Genomic DNA, 16,089 nt, shown 5'->3' with positions numbered 1-16,089 from the left:
TCGGGGCGGCTAACAACAGTGACAAAAAACAGAATGTAAAAATCCAATACTACAACAGCTAAAAACCCTTGTTATAAAACCAATCATACATACAAACATACCATGCATAAATTGTAGAAGCCTAGGGGGAAAGATTATCTTAATTCCCCCATGCCTGACGGAAGAGGTGGGTTTTGAGAAGCTTATGAAAGGCAAGGAGGGTGGGGGCTAACAGGTGGTGGAACTCACAGCTCCAATGGCCTTGTCCACTTCATCAGGTATATTCATATATTTTCTTCCTTTCATATATCCTCTCCTATAAGTTCACTTTTACCCTTATATATATTACTACATGTCTATTTTTCTTCCTATGTATTTATGTATTGGACAAATGAATAAATAAATAAATAAATCCTCTTCTATTTCTTCTCCAGGTACTAAGCCATCTGTCTCCCACCGGCAAAATCACAGATAACAACATTCGGAGTCTCTTCTTTGGAGACTATTTTAAGCCATCCAGTGACAAGAAGATATACGATGAGATCACCGATTTGCCCAAGCTGACATCGGTCATGGAGTACTACCTGGAGGAATTCAACAACATCAGCAAGGCTCCCATGCCTTTAGTCATGTTTAAATTTGCCATCGAGCACATTTCCCGCATCTGCCGGGTCCTGAAGCAAGACAATGGCCACCTGCTACTCGTGGGCATCGGCGGGAGCGGCCGGCAGAGTGCCACCAAGCTGGGCACCTTCATGAACTCCTACGAGCTCTTCATGATTGAGATCACCAAGTTCTACATGATAAACGAATGGAGGGAGGACATCAAGAGGGTCATGTTGCAATCGGGGGTGGCCAACAAGAGCACGGTCTTCTTGTTCTGCGACAACCAGATCAAAGACGAGTCTTTCGTGGAGGACATCAACATGCTTCTGAACACGGGGGACGTGCCGAACATTTTTGCAGCAGACGAGAAGGCGGACATCGTGGAGAAAATGCAGAGTGCGGCAAGGACAGAAGGGAGACGAATCGAAGCCACCCCTTTGGCCATGTATAACTTCTTCATTGAGCGTGTGAAGAAAAATCTACACATTGTTCTAGGTATGTCTAGGTCTACAGCTTTTGTTTCAGCAACTCAAGGAAAATTGGCACATTGTTCTAGGAATGTCTAGGTCTACAGCTTTTGTTTCAGCAACTCAAGAAAAATCTACACATTGTTCTAGGTATGTCTAGGTCTACAGCTTTTGTTTCAGCAACTCAAGGAAAATCGACACGTTGTTCTAGGTATGTCTAGGTCTAGAGTCTAGACCCCTGGTTCCCAAAGTTGGACAATTTCATTTTTAATGGGGGCAATTGGAATGTTGTTTAAACCTAGTTAATGGCCTTTTAGGCTTCCTCCTTATGAGGAGTTCACTTTTTGAATAACAAGAATTATATGTCATGGGGAGGGGGAGGCCTCCGGATTTTAGAGATGTTTAGGTGGGGCATGGCCAAAAAAGGTTGGGAACCACTGCTTTAGAGCCTTTTGATTCAATATCTCAAGAAAAATCTACACATTGTTCTAGGTATGTCTAGATTTACAGCTTTTGTTTCAGCAACTCAAGAAAAATTGACATATTGTTCTAGGTATGTCTAGGTCTAGACTCTAGAGTCATGGTAACCATGCCCCACAGGGGGGCAATTTCATTTTTAATGGGGGCAGTTGGAGTCTTGTTTAAACCTAGTTAATGGCCTTTTAGGATTCCTCCTCATGAGTAGTTCACTTTTTGAATAAGAAGAATTATATGTCATGGGGGGAGGGGGAGGCCTCAGGATTTTAGAGATGCTTAGGTGGGGCATGGCCAAAAAAGGTTGGGAACCACTGCTCTAGAACCTTTTGATTCAGTATCTCAAGAAAAATCTACACATTGTTCTAGGTATGTCTAGATTTACAGCTTTTGTTTCAGCAACTCAAGAAAAATTGACACATTGTTCTAGGTATGTCTAGGTCTACAGCTTTTGATTCAACAAGTCAAGAAAAATTTACAGATTTTTCTAGGTGGGGTTAAGCATCTCAAAAAAAACCCTGCTAGATATGGCTAAGTCTAGGATAATTTAGTTGAACATTTCAAGAAAAAGCATCTATATTCAGAGAAAATACATCAAATTTTAATTGAGTGCATGATAGAAAAAGATATTTGGATAGGGATAAACCTTGTGTACTTGCTTGTTGTGCACATTATGGGGAAAAATGGCAACATTTGTCAACATGAGAAATGTTGGATAAATTAAACCATGGCTTCCTTAAGTATGAAGCCTGTTCCTTTTTCGGCCTGATTTTTGTAAATGTGATCAGATTGGGTTCTCTTGATCCAACTCCTCCGTTGGATCCGGAACCATGCTAATAATGGATTAAGGACATCTGAAGAAGGATCACCATCTCTTTTTCAGCAATGAGCCCGATTGGAGATGCATTCCGGAATCGTTTGCGGATGTTTCCATCACTCATCAATTGTTGCACTATCGATTGGTTCCAGAGGTGGCCCACAGATGCTCTGGAAATGGTTGCCAACAAATTCTTAGAGGATGTGAAGTTGGAAGATGAAATAAGAAAATCGTATGTTATATTTTATTTATTTATTTATTTTTATTTATTTTGTCCAATACACAATGAGGGTTTTAGTGGGTATAGTTATTTATTTATTTATTTATTTATTGGATTTGTATGCCGCCCCTCTCCAGAGACTCGGGGCGGCTAACAGCGACAATAAAACAGTGTACAATAGTAATTTGGTATTGATGATTAAAAATCCATTAATATAAAAACCAAACATACATACATACATACCATGCATAGAATTGTAAAGGCCTAGGGGGAAAGAGGATCTCAATTCCCCCATGCCTGGCGGCAGAGGTGGGTTTTAAGTTGTTTACGAAAGGCAAGGAGGGTGGGGGCAGTTCTAATCTCTGGGGGAGTTGGTTCCAGAGGGCTGGGGCCACCACAGAGAAGGCTCTTCCCCTGGGTCCCGCCAGGCGACATTGCTTAGTTGACGGGACCCGGAGAAGATCCACTCTGTGGGACCTAACTGGTCGCTGGGATTCATGCAGCAGAAGGCGGTCCCTGAGATAATCTGGTCCGGTGCCATGAAGGGCTTTATAGGTCATAACCAACACTTTGAATTGTGAACGGAATGAATTGTGAACGGAAGCTGATCAGCAACCAATGCAGACTGCGGAGTGTTGGTGTAACATGGGCATATTTGGGGAAGCCCATGATTGCTCTCGCAGCTGCATTCTGCACGATCTGAAGTTTCCGAACATATCTATATACACATAGTAAAATACATGATGAAGGTTATAGAGGAGATACTCAGAGTAAAATATATCAACGAAAGAATAGAAGAAGAGATATAGGAATAGAGGAAAGGTATAGGAGATATAGGAGAGCAATAGGACAGGGGACGGAAGGCACTCTAGTGCACTTGTACTCGCCCCTTACTGACCTCTTAGGAATCTGGATAGGTCAACTGTAGATAATTTAAGGGTAAAGTGTTGGGGGTTTGGGGATGACACTACGGAGTCCGGTAATGAGTTCCACGCTTCAACAACTCGGTTACTGAAGTCATATTTTTTACAGTCAAGTTTATAAGATAGAATTCTTTTCCCCTTTCCTTCCTCTTTTCTTTTTTTGATTAACTTGCTTTATAGGGTAAAAATGCTTGCAAATGAAGGTGTTTTCTAGTAAGTATGCAAACGACAAAGCTGTAAAAATAATCAGCAACCTTTGCCACCTAGTTCATAACAGCGGCAAAATGGCCGAAGGGCACAGAATCACATTTAAAAGTTCAGGGAAGTTAAATTATCCACTTTCAAACTGAAATAAATAAGTTCAAAGCTTATAAATGACAGCCAAACGCAGATCTGTGTGCTTTTGATATAAGTGGGTGGGTAGTAGTAATTATTCAAAGTGTTGGTCATGACCTTTAAAGCCCTACATGGCATTGGACCAGAATACCTCTGGAACCGCCTACTACCGCACGAATCCCAGCGGCCGATAAGGTCCCACAGAGTCGGCCTTCTCCGGGTCCCGTCGACTAAACAATGTCGTCTGGCGGGCCCCAGGGGAAGAGCCTTCTCTGTGGCGGGCCCCGGCCCTCTGGAATCAACTCCCCCCGGAGATTAGAACTGCTCCCACCCTCCTTGTCTTCTGTAAACTACTTAAGACCCATCTATACCGCCAGGCATGGGGGATTTGAGACACCTTTCCCCCAGGCTTATTATAATTTATGTTTGGTATGTATGTGTTGTTTGGTTTTTTTAAATTGATAGGGTTTTTAGTTTTTTCTTAATATTAGATTTGTGCCTGTACAATATTGTTTTATCGCTTGCTGTGAGCCGCCCCGAGTCTTCGGAGAGGGGCGGCATACAAATCTAATAAATTATTATTATTATTATTATTAATGATGATTATTGAGTCCTTGATGAAGAGGTGTGCCATTTCTAATAACTGTTGAGTCCCTTGTCCATTTTAGTGTCTAAGTATTTTTTTACAGTTGATTTTTGATGCATATTCACTCAAACTGACTTTGTATTTGTATTTATTAGATTTGTATGCCGCCCCTCTCCAAAGACTCGGGGCCGCTAACAACAATAAAAAAGACAATGTGAACAAATCTAATATTAAAAATAATCTAAAAAACCCCCAATTTAAAGAACCAATCATACATATAAGCTTTACCAGTTTGGCTTAAGTTTACCTTAAGTATGAACAATGCCCAAACCTCCTAAATCAGTCCAGGTGGTCCTTGACTTACAACAATTCGTTTAGTGACTGTTCGAAGTTACAACGGCATTGAAAAAAGTGACTTATGGCCATTGTTCGCACTTAGAACCGTTGCAACATCCCTGTGGTCACATGATCAAAATTTGGCCACTTGGCAATTGGTTCGTATTGATGACATTTGCAGTATTCAAAGTTCCAATATTTGAGGGGCTGCCACAGAGGGAGGAGGTGGTCAAGCTATTTTCCAAAGCACCTGAAGGCCAGACAAGGAATAATGGATGGAAACTAATGAAGGAGAGATTCAACCTGGAAATCATGTCCTCTCCCTTCTGACCTCTAGACTAGACTTCATGAACTCAGCTTGTATAGTTTGGAGCAGTGTTTCCCAACCTTGGCAACTTGAAGATATTTGGACTTCAACTCCCAGAATTCCCCAGCCAGCGAATGCTGGCTGGGGAATTCTGGGAGTTGAAGTCCAGATATCTTCAAGTTGCCAAGGTTGGGAAACACCGGTCTGGAGGACAGAAGGGAAAGGAGGGACATGATCAAAACATTTAAATATGTTAAAGGGTTAAATAAGGTTCAGGAGGGAAGTGTTTTTAATAGGAAAGTGAACGCACAATCTGAGGACAGTTGGAGGAAAGATCAGAAGCAAGGTGAGAAAATGTTATTTTACTGAAAGAGGAGTAGATGCTTGGAACAACCTTCCAGCCGACGTGGTTGGTAAATCTGCAGTAACTGAATTTAAACCTGCCTGGGATAAATATAGATCCATCCTAAGATAAAATACAGGAAATAGTATAAGGGCAGACTAGATGGACCAGGAGGTCTTTTTCTGCCGTCAATTTTCTATGTTTCTATGAAACAAGGAGGAATTTTCTGACCATTAGAACAATCAACTAACAGAAGTTGCCTTTGGAAGTTGTGGGAGCTTCATCCCTGGGAGTTTTCAAGAAGAGACTGGGCTGCCACAAGAGGCACGCACAACCCTCTCTGTGGGCAGGTTGCCGATCAGTTTCCGGTCACAATTCAAAGTGTTGGTTATGACCTATAAAGCCCTTCATGGCACCGGACCAGATTATCTCAGGGACCGCCTTCTGCTGCACGAATCCCAGCGACCTGTTAGGTCCCACAGAGTGGGTCTTCTCCGGGTCCCATCAACTAAACAATGTCGCTTGGCGGGACCCAGGGGAAGAGCCTTCTCTGTGGCGGCCCCGGCCCTCTGGAACCAACTCCCCCCAGAGATTAGAACTGCCCCCACCCTCCTTGCCTTTCGTAAGCTTCTTAAAACCCACCTCTGCCGCCAGGCATGGGGGAACTGAGCTACTCTTTCCCCCTAGGCCTTTACAATTTTATGCATGGTATGTCTGTACGTCTGTTTGGTTTTATAATAAGGGTTTTTAACTGTTTTAATATTGGATTTTTATATGCTGTTTTATTACTATTGTTAGCTGCCCCGAGTCTACGGAGAGGGGCGGCATACAAATCCAACAAATAAAAAATAATAAAAAATAAATAACCCGTTGCCCCAGCTCAGTTCTCCACCACACCTCTGTGTACGCCTCCCACCGGCCAGCTGTTTTTTGGGGTCTCTGCTGCCCGTGTGTGGGGGAAAGGGTACATGTGAGAAGTGTGCATGGTGGGGCAGGACGCACATGGGGGGCACACACACATGTGCAGCTCGTTGCACATGGATGTACAGGAGGTGGGGGAGCATGGGGGGAACGCACACACAGTCAGATTCACTGAACAACTGTGTTCCTATCTTAACAAGTCCAGTGATTCACTTAACAATTGTGGCAAGAACGATGGTAAAATGGAGCAAAACACATTTAACAATTGGCTTGCTCGGCAACAGAAATTATGGGTCAATTTTGTCTTCCCGTAAGTTGAGGACCACCTGTACAGACAATTCCATCTGTCCGTCCATTACCCTGGGGGGAGAATCATTGACCCCCTCAGAGAGGGTACGCAACTTGGGCGTCCTCCTCGATCCACAGCTCACATTAGAGAAACATCTTTCGGCTGTGGCGAGGGGGACGTTTGCCCAGGTTCGCCTGGTGCACCAGTTGCGGCCCTATTTGGACCGGGAGTCATTGCTCACAGTCACTCATGCCCTCATCACCTCGAGGCTCGACTACTGTAACGCTCTCTACATGGGGCTACCTTTGAAAAGTGTTCGGAAACTTCAGATCGTGCAGAATGCAGCTGCGAGAGCAATCATAGGCTTTCCCAAATATGCCCATGTTACACCAACACTCCGCAGTCTGCATTGGTTGCCGATCAGTTTCCGGTCACAATTCAAAGTGTTGGTTATGACCTATAAAGCCCTTCATGGCACCGGGCCAGACTTCCTCAGGGACCGCCTTCTGCTGCACGAATCCCAGCGACCAGTTAGGTCCCACGGAGTGGGTCTTCTCCGGGTCCTGTCAACCAAACAATGTCGCTTGGCGGGACCCAGAGGAAGAGCCTTCTCTGTGGCGGCCCCGACCCTCTGGAACCAACTCCCCCGGAGATTAGAATTGCCCCCACCCTCCTTGCCTTTCATAAGCTGCTTAAAACCCACCTCTGCCGCCAGGCATGGGGGAACTAAGATACACTTTCCCCCTAGGTCTTTACAATTTTATGTTTGTATGTATGATTGGGTTTTTTATAATGGGTTTTTAACTGGTTTTTTTTTAAGTATTGGATTTTGTTGTACTGTTTTACTGCTGTTTTAGCCGCCCCGAGTCTGCGGAGAGGGGCAGCATACAAATCCAATTAATAATAATAATAATAATAATAATAATAATAATAATAATAATACTTAACCGGACTTCAGCAGCTGTTATATTTTCATAGAGAAAATCTGATATTTTTGAGTCACTTTTTTCACCTATAAACGTTTTCTTTGCAGTGTTGTATTCATGTGCAAATATTTTCAAGAAAGTGTAAGGGAAATCTCGGTCAGCTTTTACCACATTCTTCGAAGACACAATTATGTCACTCCTACATCCTACTTGGAATTAATTCTGACTTTCAAAGCCCTGCTCAATGCCAAAAGGCATGAAGTGGACCTGATGAGAAACCGCTACCTTGTAGGCCTTCAAAAACTGGACTTCGCATCTTCACAAGTACGTTTTGAGCTTCAATTACTAACAAAGGAATATTTAGTGATAGTTGGGGGGTTTTTGGAAGCCAACATTTGTGGGTTACTCTGGTCACTTAGCTAGTTTTCTCCCACTTTTCATCCTTCCTCTAAGCCAGGTCAAAGAAATGAGGAAGAACAGTTTATCAGGACCAAAGAAATGAGGATTATAAATTAGGAATAAGTTGTAGTATGTTAGCTTCACATCCACAGTCTGGCTCAGTCCAGGTGTGTTTGAAGCTCAAGTACACCATCCCCAAATGGCATTGGAATGGATCACCATTAAGCTAATGCTCAAGACTTGTAGCACTGCCCCAATAATCTACCCACCCACCTAGCCACTCATACATCCATTATCATTTGTCTATCTATCCATTTTTCATCCCATTTTCCATCATCTATCTTTGTGTCCATCTATCATCTATTTACCCATCCGTCCTCTATCTTTCCATCACCTATCTTTCTGTTCATCCATCCATCTTTCCATCCATCCATCTGTTTGTGGTTGGCTCTGGCCCAGCTCCTGCCCCAGGGAATGGGGAGGTGGATGCAGCGGAAAATGCAACATGTCACAGCCCTGTGTTATTGCCGACAGAATCAGTTGAGAGTTTCCTCGGACGAAGAAGAAGGTGGGAGTGACTTGGCAGAGGAGGGCTTGGCACACAGCCAAGGCAGTCAATCTTCCTTATCTTCTATAGCTTCAGATGATGACATGTTGGACCCACGCAAGCGCAGAATTATGCGTAGAAGAGACCAAATAAGAACATATTACAAGAAATAAGGGAGGCCACCTGTGTTTGGGTGGGGCTCCAGTAATTAGGGCTGCTGCTATAAATAGCAGCATGTGGGTTTGGCCATTGTGGAAGAATATCTGTTGCAGTTTCGTCAGGAATCTTGTGTGCTGGACTTTGTTGCTTTTTCCTGCCTTTGAAACCAAAGCAGAGCAGCGTGTGTGTGTGTCTCCCTTCGTTGGAAGAAGAAGGGGTGTGAAGTTACTCCACAGCTGCTGGCTAAGTATTTAATGAAATTGTACAGACTATCTGGTTGTTTTGGGAAGAGTGCTCTTTGTAATACAAAAAGAGTGCTTAGTTTATTTTGACTTTTGTGATAAAGAACATTGTTTTGAATTTTCAAACGTGTGTGTGTCTGAAATTTGTATCCTTGAATTTTCGGGAGGAGCCTGGCAGAACACCATCCATCCATCCATCCATCCATCATCTATTTACTCATTCATCTATCTTTCCATCATCTATCTTTCTGACCATCCATCCATTATCCATCCATCCATCCATTCAGTAAACCTGACTGAATATGTAATAGACAAAGAAATGTTGAAATCTATACTTCTGGGAGTTGAAGTCCACACCTCTTCGAGGGTCCAAGGTTAAGAAAGCCCTGCTTTGTTGTATCAAGATTGGTCTTGTTCCCCTTGTAGGTGGCGGTCATGCAAGTAGAACTGACGGCCCTTCAGCCTCAGCTGATTGAAACCTCTGCAGAGACCGAGAGGATGATGCTGCACATCGAGAAGGAAACGGCCGAGGTCGATGCCAAGAAGGAGCTGGTGGCTGCGGATGAGCAGGAGGCCAACGAAGCCGCTGCTGTGGCACAGGGGATAAAGGTAATTTCTTCTGGACAATCAGAGCATTCTTCCCACAATACCACAAATAAATCACGGCTTCTCCAATCATTCTTCATTGAATAAATTAACCCAAGCTCATACATAATGAAGGTACGAATTGTCCTCCCTTACCAACTGAGTCTTCGGAGAGGGGCGGCATACAACTCTAATAAATTCAAATTAAATTCAAATTCACTAAGTGACGCAGTCATAAAAGTGAAATTTCCATGACTGCGCTGATTTAATGATGGCAGTTTTAGCGGCCCAGGTTGCAGTCATTAAGTGAGGCACATGGGGTTTGTTTATTTATTTATTTATTAGATTTGTATGCTGCCCTTCTCTGAAGACTTGGGTTGTTTATTTACTTACTTACTTACTTACTTACTTACTTACTTACTTACTTACTTACTTACTTACTTACTTACTTACTTACTTACTAATTTATTTATTGGATTTGTATGCCGCCCCTCTCCGCAGACTCGGGGCTGCTAACAACAGCAATAAAACAGCACATAATAATAATCCAATAGTAAAACAGTTAAAAACCCTTATTATAAAACCAAACATACGTACAGACATACCATGCATAAAATTGTAAAGGCCTAGGGGGAAAGAGTATCTCAATTCCCCCATGCCTGGCGGCAGAGGTGGGTTTTAAGCAGCTTACGAAAGGCAAGGAGGGTGGGGGCAATTCTAATCTCTGGGGAGAGTTGGTTCCAGAGGGCCGGGGCCGCCACAGAGAAGGCTCTTCCCCTGGGTCTCGCCAAACGACATTGTTTGGTTGACAGGACCCAGAGAAGACCCACTCCGTGGGACCTAACTGGTCGCTGGGATTCGTGCAGCAGAAGGCGGTCCCTGAGGAAGTCTGGCCCGGTGCCATGAAGGGCTTTATAGGTCATAACCAACAACTGGCTGGCACCTACGACTTAACAATTCAAATGCCTGAGTTGCGATCATGACTGCAGGGACCCTACAATGGCCACAATCTTGTTTGTTTAAGCCTACTTTATTGATGCCATCGTAGCTTTGAACGATCACTGAATGGGTGGTCCGTAAGCGAGGATTACCTGTAAATAAAATTTAGGGGTAGTAATTTCTGACAGTCTCAAAATAGGTGAACATTGCGGTCAGGTGGTAGGGAAAGCAAGTAGAATGCTTGGCTGCATAGCTAGAGGTATAACAAGCAGTAAGAAGGAGATTGTGATCCCGCTGCATAGAGCGCTGGTGAGATCACATTTGGAATACTGTGTTCAGTTCTGGAGACCTCACCTACAAAAAGATATTGACAAAATTGAACGGGTCCAAAGACGGGCTACAAGAATGGTGGAAGGTCTTAAGCATAAAACGTATCAGGAAAGACTTCATGAACTCAGTCTGTATCGTCTGGAGGACAGAAGGAAAAGGAGGGACATGATTGAAACATTTAAAGATGTTAAAGGGTTAAATAAGGTTCAGGAGGGAAGTGTTTTTAATAGGAAAGTGAACACAAGAACAAGGGGGCACAATCTGAGGTTAGTTGGGGGAAAGATCAGAAGATATTATTTGACTGAAAGAGTAGTAAATGCTTGGAATAAACTTCCAGCAGACGTGGTTGGTAAATCCACAGTAACTGAATTTAAACATGCCTGGGATAAGCATATATCCTTCCTAAGATTAAATACAGGAAATAGTATAAGGGCAGACCAGATGGATCATGAGGTCTTTTTCTGCTGTCAATCTTCTGTTTCTGTTTCTAACTTTGGATTATAAATCACGCTACAGCTAGGTGGCAGCATCTAATTTACTTTAGTAGATCATAAAAAGCTATAAATAGGGTAGTCACTAATTACTAATATTGCCTTGCTTTCTTGAAAGGACGACATAGCAATCTACTTGCCTAAGAAAGTTAGACAGTGCGGTCTATGAAGTTACCAACCTGGAGATTTATAAATCCAATATTTTGATACCTGTTTTGCTAAATGAAGATTCTGGCTTAACATGAAGTAGTGCTTAATGCAAACAAGGACCAAAGGTGACATGATAGAAGTGTTCCAATATTTGTGGAGCTGCCACAAAGAAGGGTGGGGTGGGATTCGACCAAACCACCAGAAGGCAGAAGGATGGAAGGCTGAGTCAACCTTGAGCCGGTGATGAGATTTGAACTGCTGACCTACAGATCTACAGCCAGCTTCAGTGGCCTGCAGTACAGCACTCTACCTGCTCCACCACCCCTGACTTTATTTATTTATTTATTAGATTTCTATGCCACCCTTCACGAGACGACTCAAGGCGGTGTACAACATTAAATATAACAATCAACAATATGCAGCTGCGAGAGCAATCATGGGCTTTCCCAAATATGCCCATGTTACACCAACACTCCGCAGTCTGCATTGGTTGCCGATTAGTTTCCGGTCACAATTCAAAGTGTTGGTTATGACCTATAAAGCCCTTCATGGCACTGGACCAGATTATCTCAGGGACCGCCTTCTGCTGCACGAATCCCAGCGACCAGTTAGGTCCCACAGAGTGGGTCTTCTCCGGGTCACGTCAACTAAACAATGTTGCTTGGCGGGACCCAGGAGAAGAGCCTTCTCTGTGGCGGCCCCGGCCCTCTGGAACCAACTCCCCCCAGAGATTAGAATTGCCCCCACCCTCCTTGCCTTTCGTAAGCTCCTTAAAACCCACCTTGTTGCCAGGCATGGGGGAACTGAGATACTCTTTCCCCCTAGGCCTTTACAATTTTATGCATGGTATGTCTGTATGTATGTTTGGTTTTATAATAAGGGTTTTTAACTGCTTTAATATTGGATTGTTATATGCTGTTTTTATTACTGTTGTTAGCCGCCCCGAGTCTACAGAGAGGGGTGGCATACAAATCCAATCAATCAATCAATCAATAAGAAAGAAAGAAAGAAAGAAAGAAAGAAATCTAAATAACTACAAAATTATGAAAATTTACTAAAAAAACCCACACATCTAAAAAGATCCCATGTACACTCACATTCATGCAGTCCAATCCAATCATATCTAGTAACGGTCAGAGACAGTCTCATTACTCATGGCCCCCATGCCCGCCGGCAGAGGTAGTTTTTTATAGCTCTACGACTTTCCTCTGGACTTGCCTCCAGAAGTTGTGGGGGCTCCAACACTTGAGGTTTTTAAGAAGAGACTGGACAGCGGTTTGCTTATGACCTTTAAAGCCCTTCATGGCACCGGACCAGATTATCTCAGGGACCGCCTTCTGCTGCACGAATCCCAGCGACCAGTTAGGTCCCACAGAGTGGGTCTTCTCCGGGTCCCATCAACTAAACAATGTCACTTGGCGGGACCCAGGGGAAGAGCCTTTTCTGTGGTGGCCCCGACTCTCTGAAACCAGCTCCCCCCAGAGATTAGAACTGCCCCTACCCTCCTTGCCTTTTGTAAGCTCCTTAAAACCCACCTTTGTCGTCAGGCATGGGGGAACTGAGACATCTCCCCTGGGCCTATACAATTTATGCATGGTATGTTTGTATGTATGTTTGCTTAATAATGGGGTTTTTAAATACTTTAAATTGTAAATTGTTAGATTTGTCATGAACTGTTTTATTGTTTTGTGAGCTGCCCCGAGTCTACGGAGAGGGGCGGCATACAAATCTAAATAATAATAATAATAATAATAATAATAATAATAATAATAATAATAATAATAATGGTTTCCTGTGTGAGCAGGGGTTGGACGAGAAGACCCTTCCAACCATAGTTCCCTCTAAGCTGAGCAGTGAGCAATCGCTCACTTAAAAATCATCATCAACTCAGAGTTTTCCAAGCCTGCCCAGAAGCCGAGAGGGAAAGAGTGAGAGGGAAGGAGAGAGCGAGGAAGAGAGGAGGAGAGAGAAACAGATAGAAAAAAGAGAGGAAGGAAAAGAGAAAGAAAAAGAATGGGAGTAAGGAAGAGAGAAAGAAAATCAAAATCTAGTTTGAAACTAGCTCAACTATTTAAGTGGCATTTTGATATTGATAGAGTTGCCCTATTATGAGCTCACTGTTATAGACACACAGTACAGTATTTTATTTTGAAATTCTCGGAGGCAAAACAGGGTTGTTTGTTTGTTTGTTTGTTTGTTTATTATTTCTGTGCCGCCCAGTCCCGAAGGGATTGCCGCTCAGACACTATACATTTCCTCCGCCCCCCCCCCCCAAAAAAAAAAATTAGAGGGAACACTGCTTCCAACTCTTCTGTTATTGTTGACTGCATATTGTGGCATGTAAAAACTTGGTTGAACTTGTGGTTCTTGTATGCGATTGCAGGAAGAATGCGAGGGGGATCTGGCAGAGGCCATGCCAGCTCTGGAGGCTGCCCTTTCGGCTCTGGATACCTTGAACCCTGCTGATATTTCTCTCGTCAAATCCATGCAGAATCCCCCAGGGCCTGTCAAACTCGTCATGGAGAGCATTTGTGTCATGAAAGGCATAAAACCCGAAAGGAAGCCAGATCCGACTGGAACGGGTAACGACAATCATGATAATAATGATGATGGTTTTTGCAAAATGACAAATTCTGTGATGCTGGAGTAATATTACTGAGAGATAGGATATATTCCCTTGGCTGCTCATGGGTTACCATTATCTCCTATTATCTCCCATTATCTCCTATAATACAGTCTCAAAATGAGTGAGCAGTGTGGTCGGGCAGTAGGAAAAGCAAGTAGGATGCTTGGCTGCATAGCTAGAGGTATAACAAGCAGGAAGAGGGAGATTGTGATCTCCTTATATAGAGCGCTGGTGAGACCACATTTGGAGTACTGTGTTCACTTCTGGAGACCTCACCTACAAAAAGATATTGACAAAATTGAATGGGTCCAAAGGCGGGCTACAAGAATGGTGGAAGGTCTTAAGCATAAAACGTATCAGGAAAGACTTCATGAACTCAATCTGTATAGTCTGGAGGACAGAAGGAAAAGGGGGGACATGATCGAAACATTTAAATATGTTAAAGGGTTAAATAAGGTTCAGGAGGGAAGTGTTTTTAATAGGAAAGTGAGCACAAGAACAAGGGGACACAATCTGAAGTTAGTTGGGGGAAAGATCAAAAGCAACGTGAGAAAATATTATTTCACTGAAAGAGTAGTAGATCCTTGGAACAAACTTCCAGCAGACGTGGTTGGTAAATCCACAGTAACTGAATTTAAACATGCCTGGGATAAACATATATCCATTGTAAGATAAAATACAGGAAATAGGGGCGGCTAACAACAGTAATAAAACAATGTACAATAATAATCCAATAAATACTAAAAATGATTTAAAAACCCATTAATATAAAAAAACCAAACATACATACAGACATACCATACATGAAATTGTAAAGGCCCAGGGGGAAAGAACATCTCAATTCCCCCATGCCTGGCGGCAGAGGTGGACTAGACACAAGAACAGTTTTTTTCCGAACGCCATCACTCTACTAAACAAATAATTCCCTCAACACTGTCAGACTTTCTACTAAATCTGCACTTCTATTCTACTAGTTTTTCTCATCATTCCTTTCCCCCATTTCCTCCCATGTTGACTGTATGACTGTAACTTGTTGCTTATATCCTAAGATTTTTATTAATATTGCTTCTTCATTGCTTATTTGACCCCTATGACAATCATTAAGTGTCGTACCCCATGATTCTTGATAAATGTATATTTTATTTTATGTACGCTGAGAGCAGATGCACCAAGACAAATTCCTTGTGTGTCCAATCACACTTCGCCAATAAAATTCTATTCTATTCTTCTACATTAAAGCTTACAAATACATCAAACTATCACAGAGCTTACTGCATCAGTCACAGTGAATCAGCAGAAAAAAACAGAGAAAGAAGAAGGGAGAAAGTCATGCTTTCTGGCTCCCTCTTGTGGCAATTTGAAATACTACCTCTTAAAGCTATAGTACTTTAATACAAACAAACATTCATTGTTAGCTTGTTTATATATTGCAAACCCAATTGTCTTGTACATATTACTAACACCACTCAAACTCTTGTTGTGACCTAATTGGGTGAAACAGTGCATCATAGGGCACTATTTTTTGAGTTAAGATAGCTCAAATAAGTCAACTTATGGAATGCATCACAAATTTGGGGTCCATGGTTTCTGAGGGATAACATTGGGAAGCTTGTGGCTGTTTCAGTGCTACTGGCTGTTGCTGCAGTTATGGGAACTTCATTTTTAATTTCTCCTGATAGTTTCCAGGCAATCTCACAATCCCTTGTTCCCTCCCCCACCCAGAAGCAGTCACTTACTTGACTGCTGGGAATAATAATAATAATAATAATAATAATAATAATAATAATAATAATAGTAATAATAATATATTAGATTTGTATGCCGCCCCTCTCTGAAGACTCGGGGCGGCTCACAACAACGATAAAAACAATATTATACTGGCACAAATCTAATATTAAAAAAAACTAAAAACCCTATCATAATTAAAAACCAAACAGCACATACATACCAAACATAAATTATAATAAGCCTGGGGGAAAGGTGTCTCAAATCTCCCGTGCCTGGCGGTATAGGTGGGTCTTAAGTAGTTTACGGAAGACAAGGAGGGTGGGAGCAGTTCTACTCTCTGGGGGGAGTTGATTCCAGAGGGCC

The 16,089-nt window shown here is 42.7% G+C and overlaps 1 protein-coding gene across 1 annotated transcript in view; it reads left to right on the top strand.

Moving 5' to 3' along the window:
• The window catches only part of DNAH3 (dynein axonemal heavy chain 3), a 131,384-nt gene that overhangs the window by 84,622 nt on the left and 30,673 nt on the right, over positions 1–16,089 (top strand). Inside the window, exons 48-52 of the mRNA XM_070761232.1 lie at positions 414–1,080; positions 2,410–2,575; positions 7,638–7,854; positions 9,304–9,486; positions 13,756–13,954. Coding sequence (XP_070617333.1) covers positions 414–1,080; positions 2,410–2,575; positions 7,638–7,854; positions 9,304–9,486; positions 13,756–13,954 — 1,432 coding nt within the window. The remainder of the gene's footprint in view (positions 1–413; positions 1,081–2,409; positions 2,576–7,637; positions 7,855–9,303; positions 9,487–13,755; positions 13,955–16,089) is intronic.

This window comes from Erythrolamprus reginae, chromosome 9 (genome assembly GCF_031021105.1).
Source record: "Erythrolamprus reginae isolate rEryReg1 chromosome 9, rEryReg1.hap1, whole genome shotgun sequence".
NCBI lineage: Eukaryota > Metazoa > Chordata > Lepidosauria > Squamata > Dipsadidae > Erythrolamprus > Erythrolamprus reginae.
The sequence above is the reverse complement of the archived record's forward strand: the minus strand, read 5'-3'. Positions and strand labels throughout refer to the sequence as shown.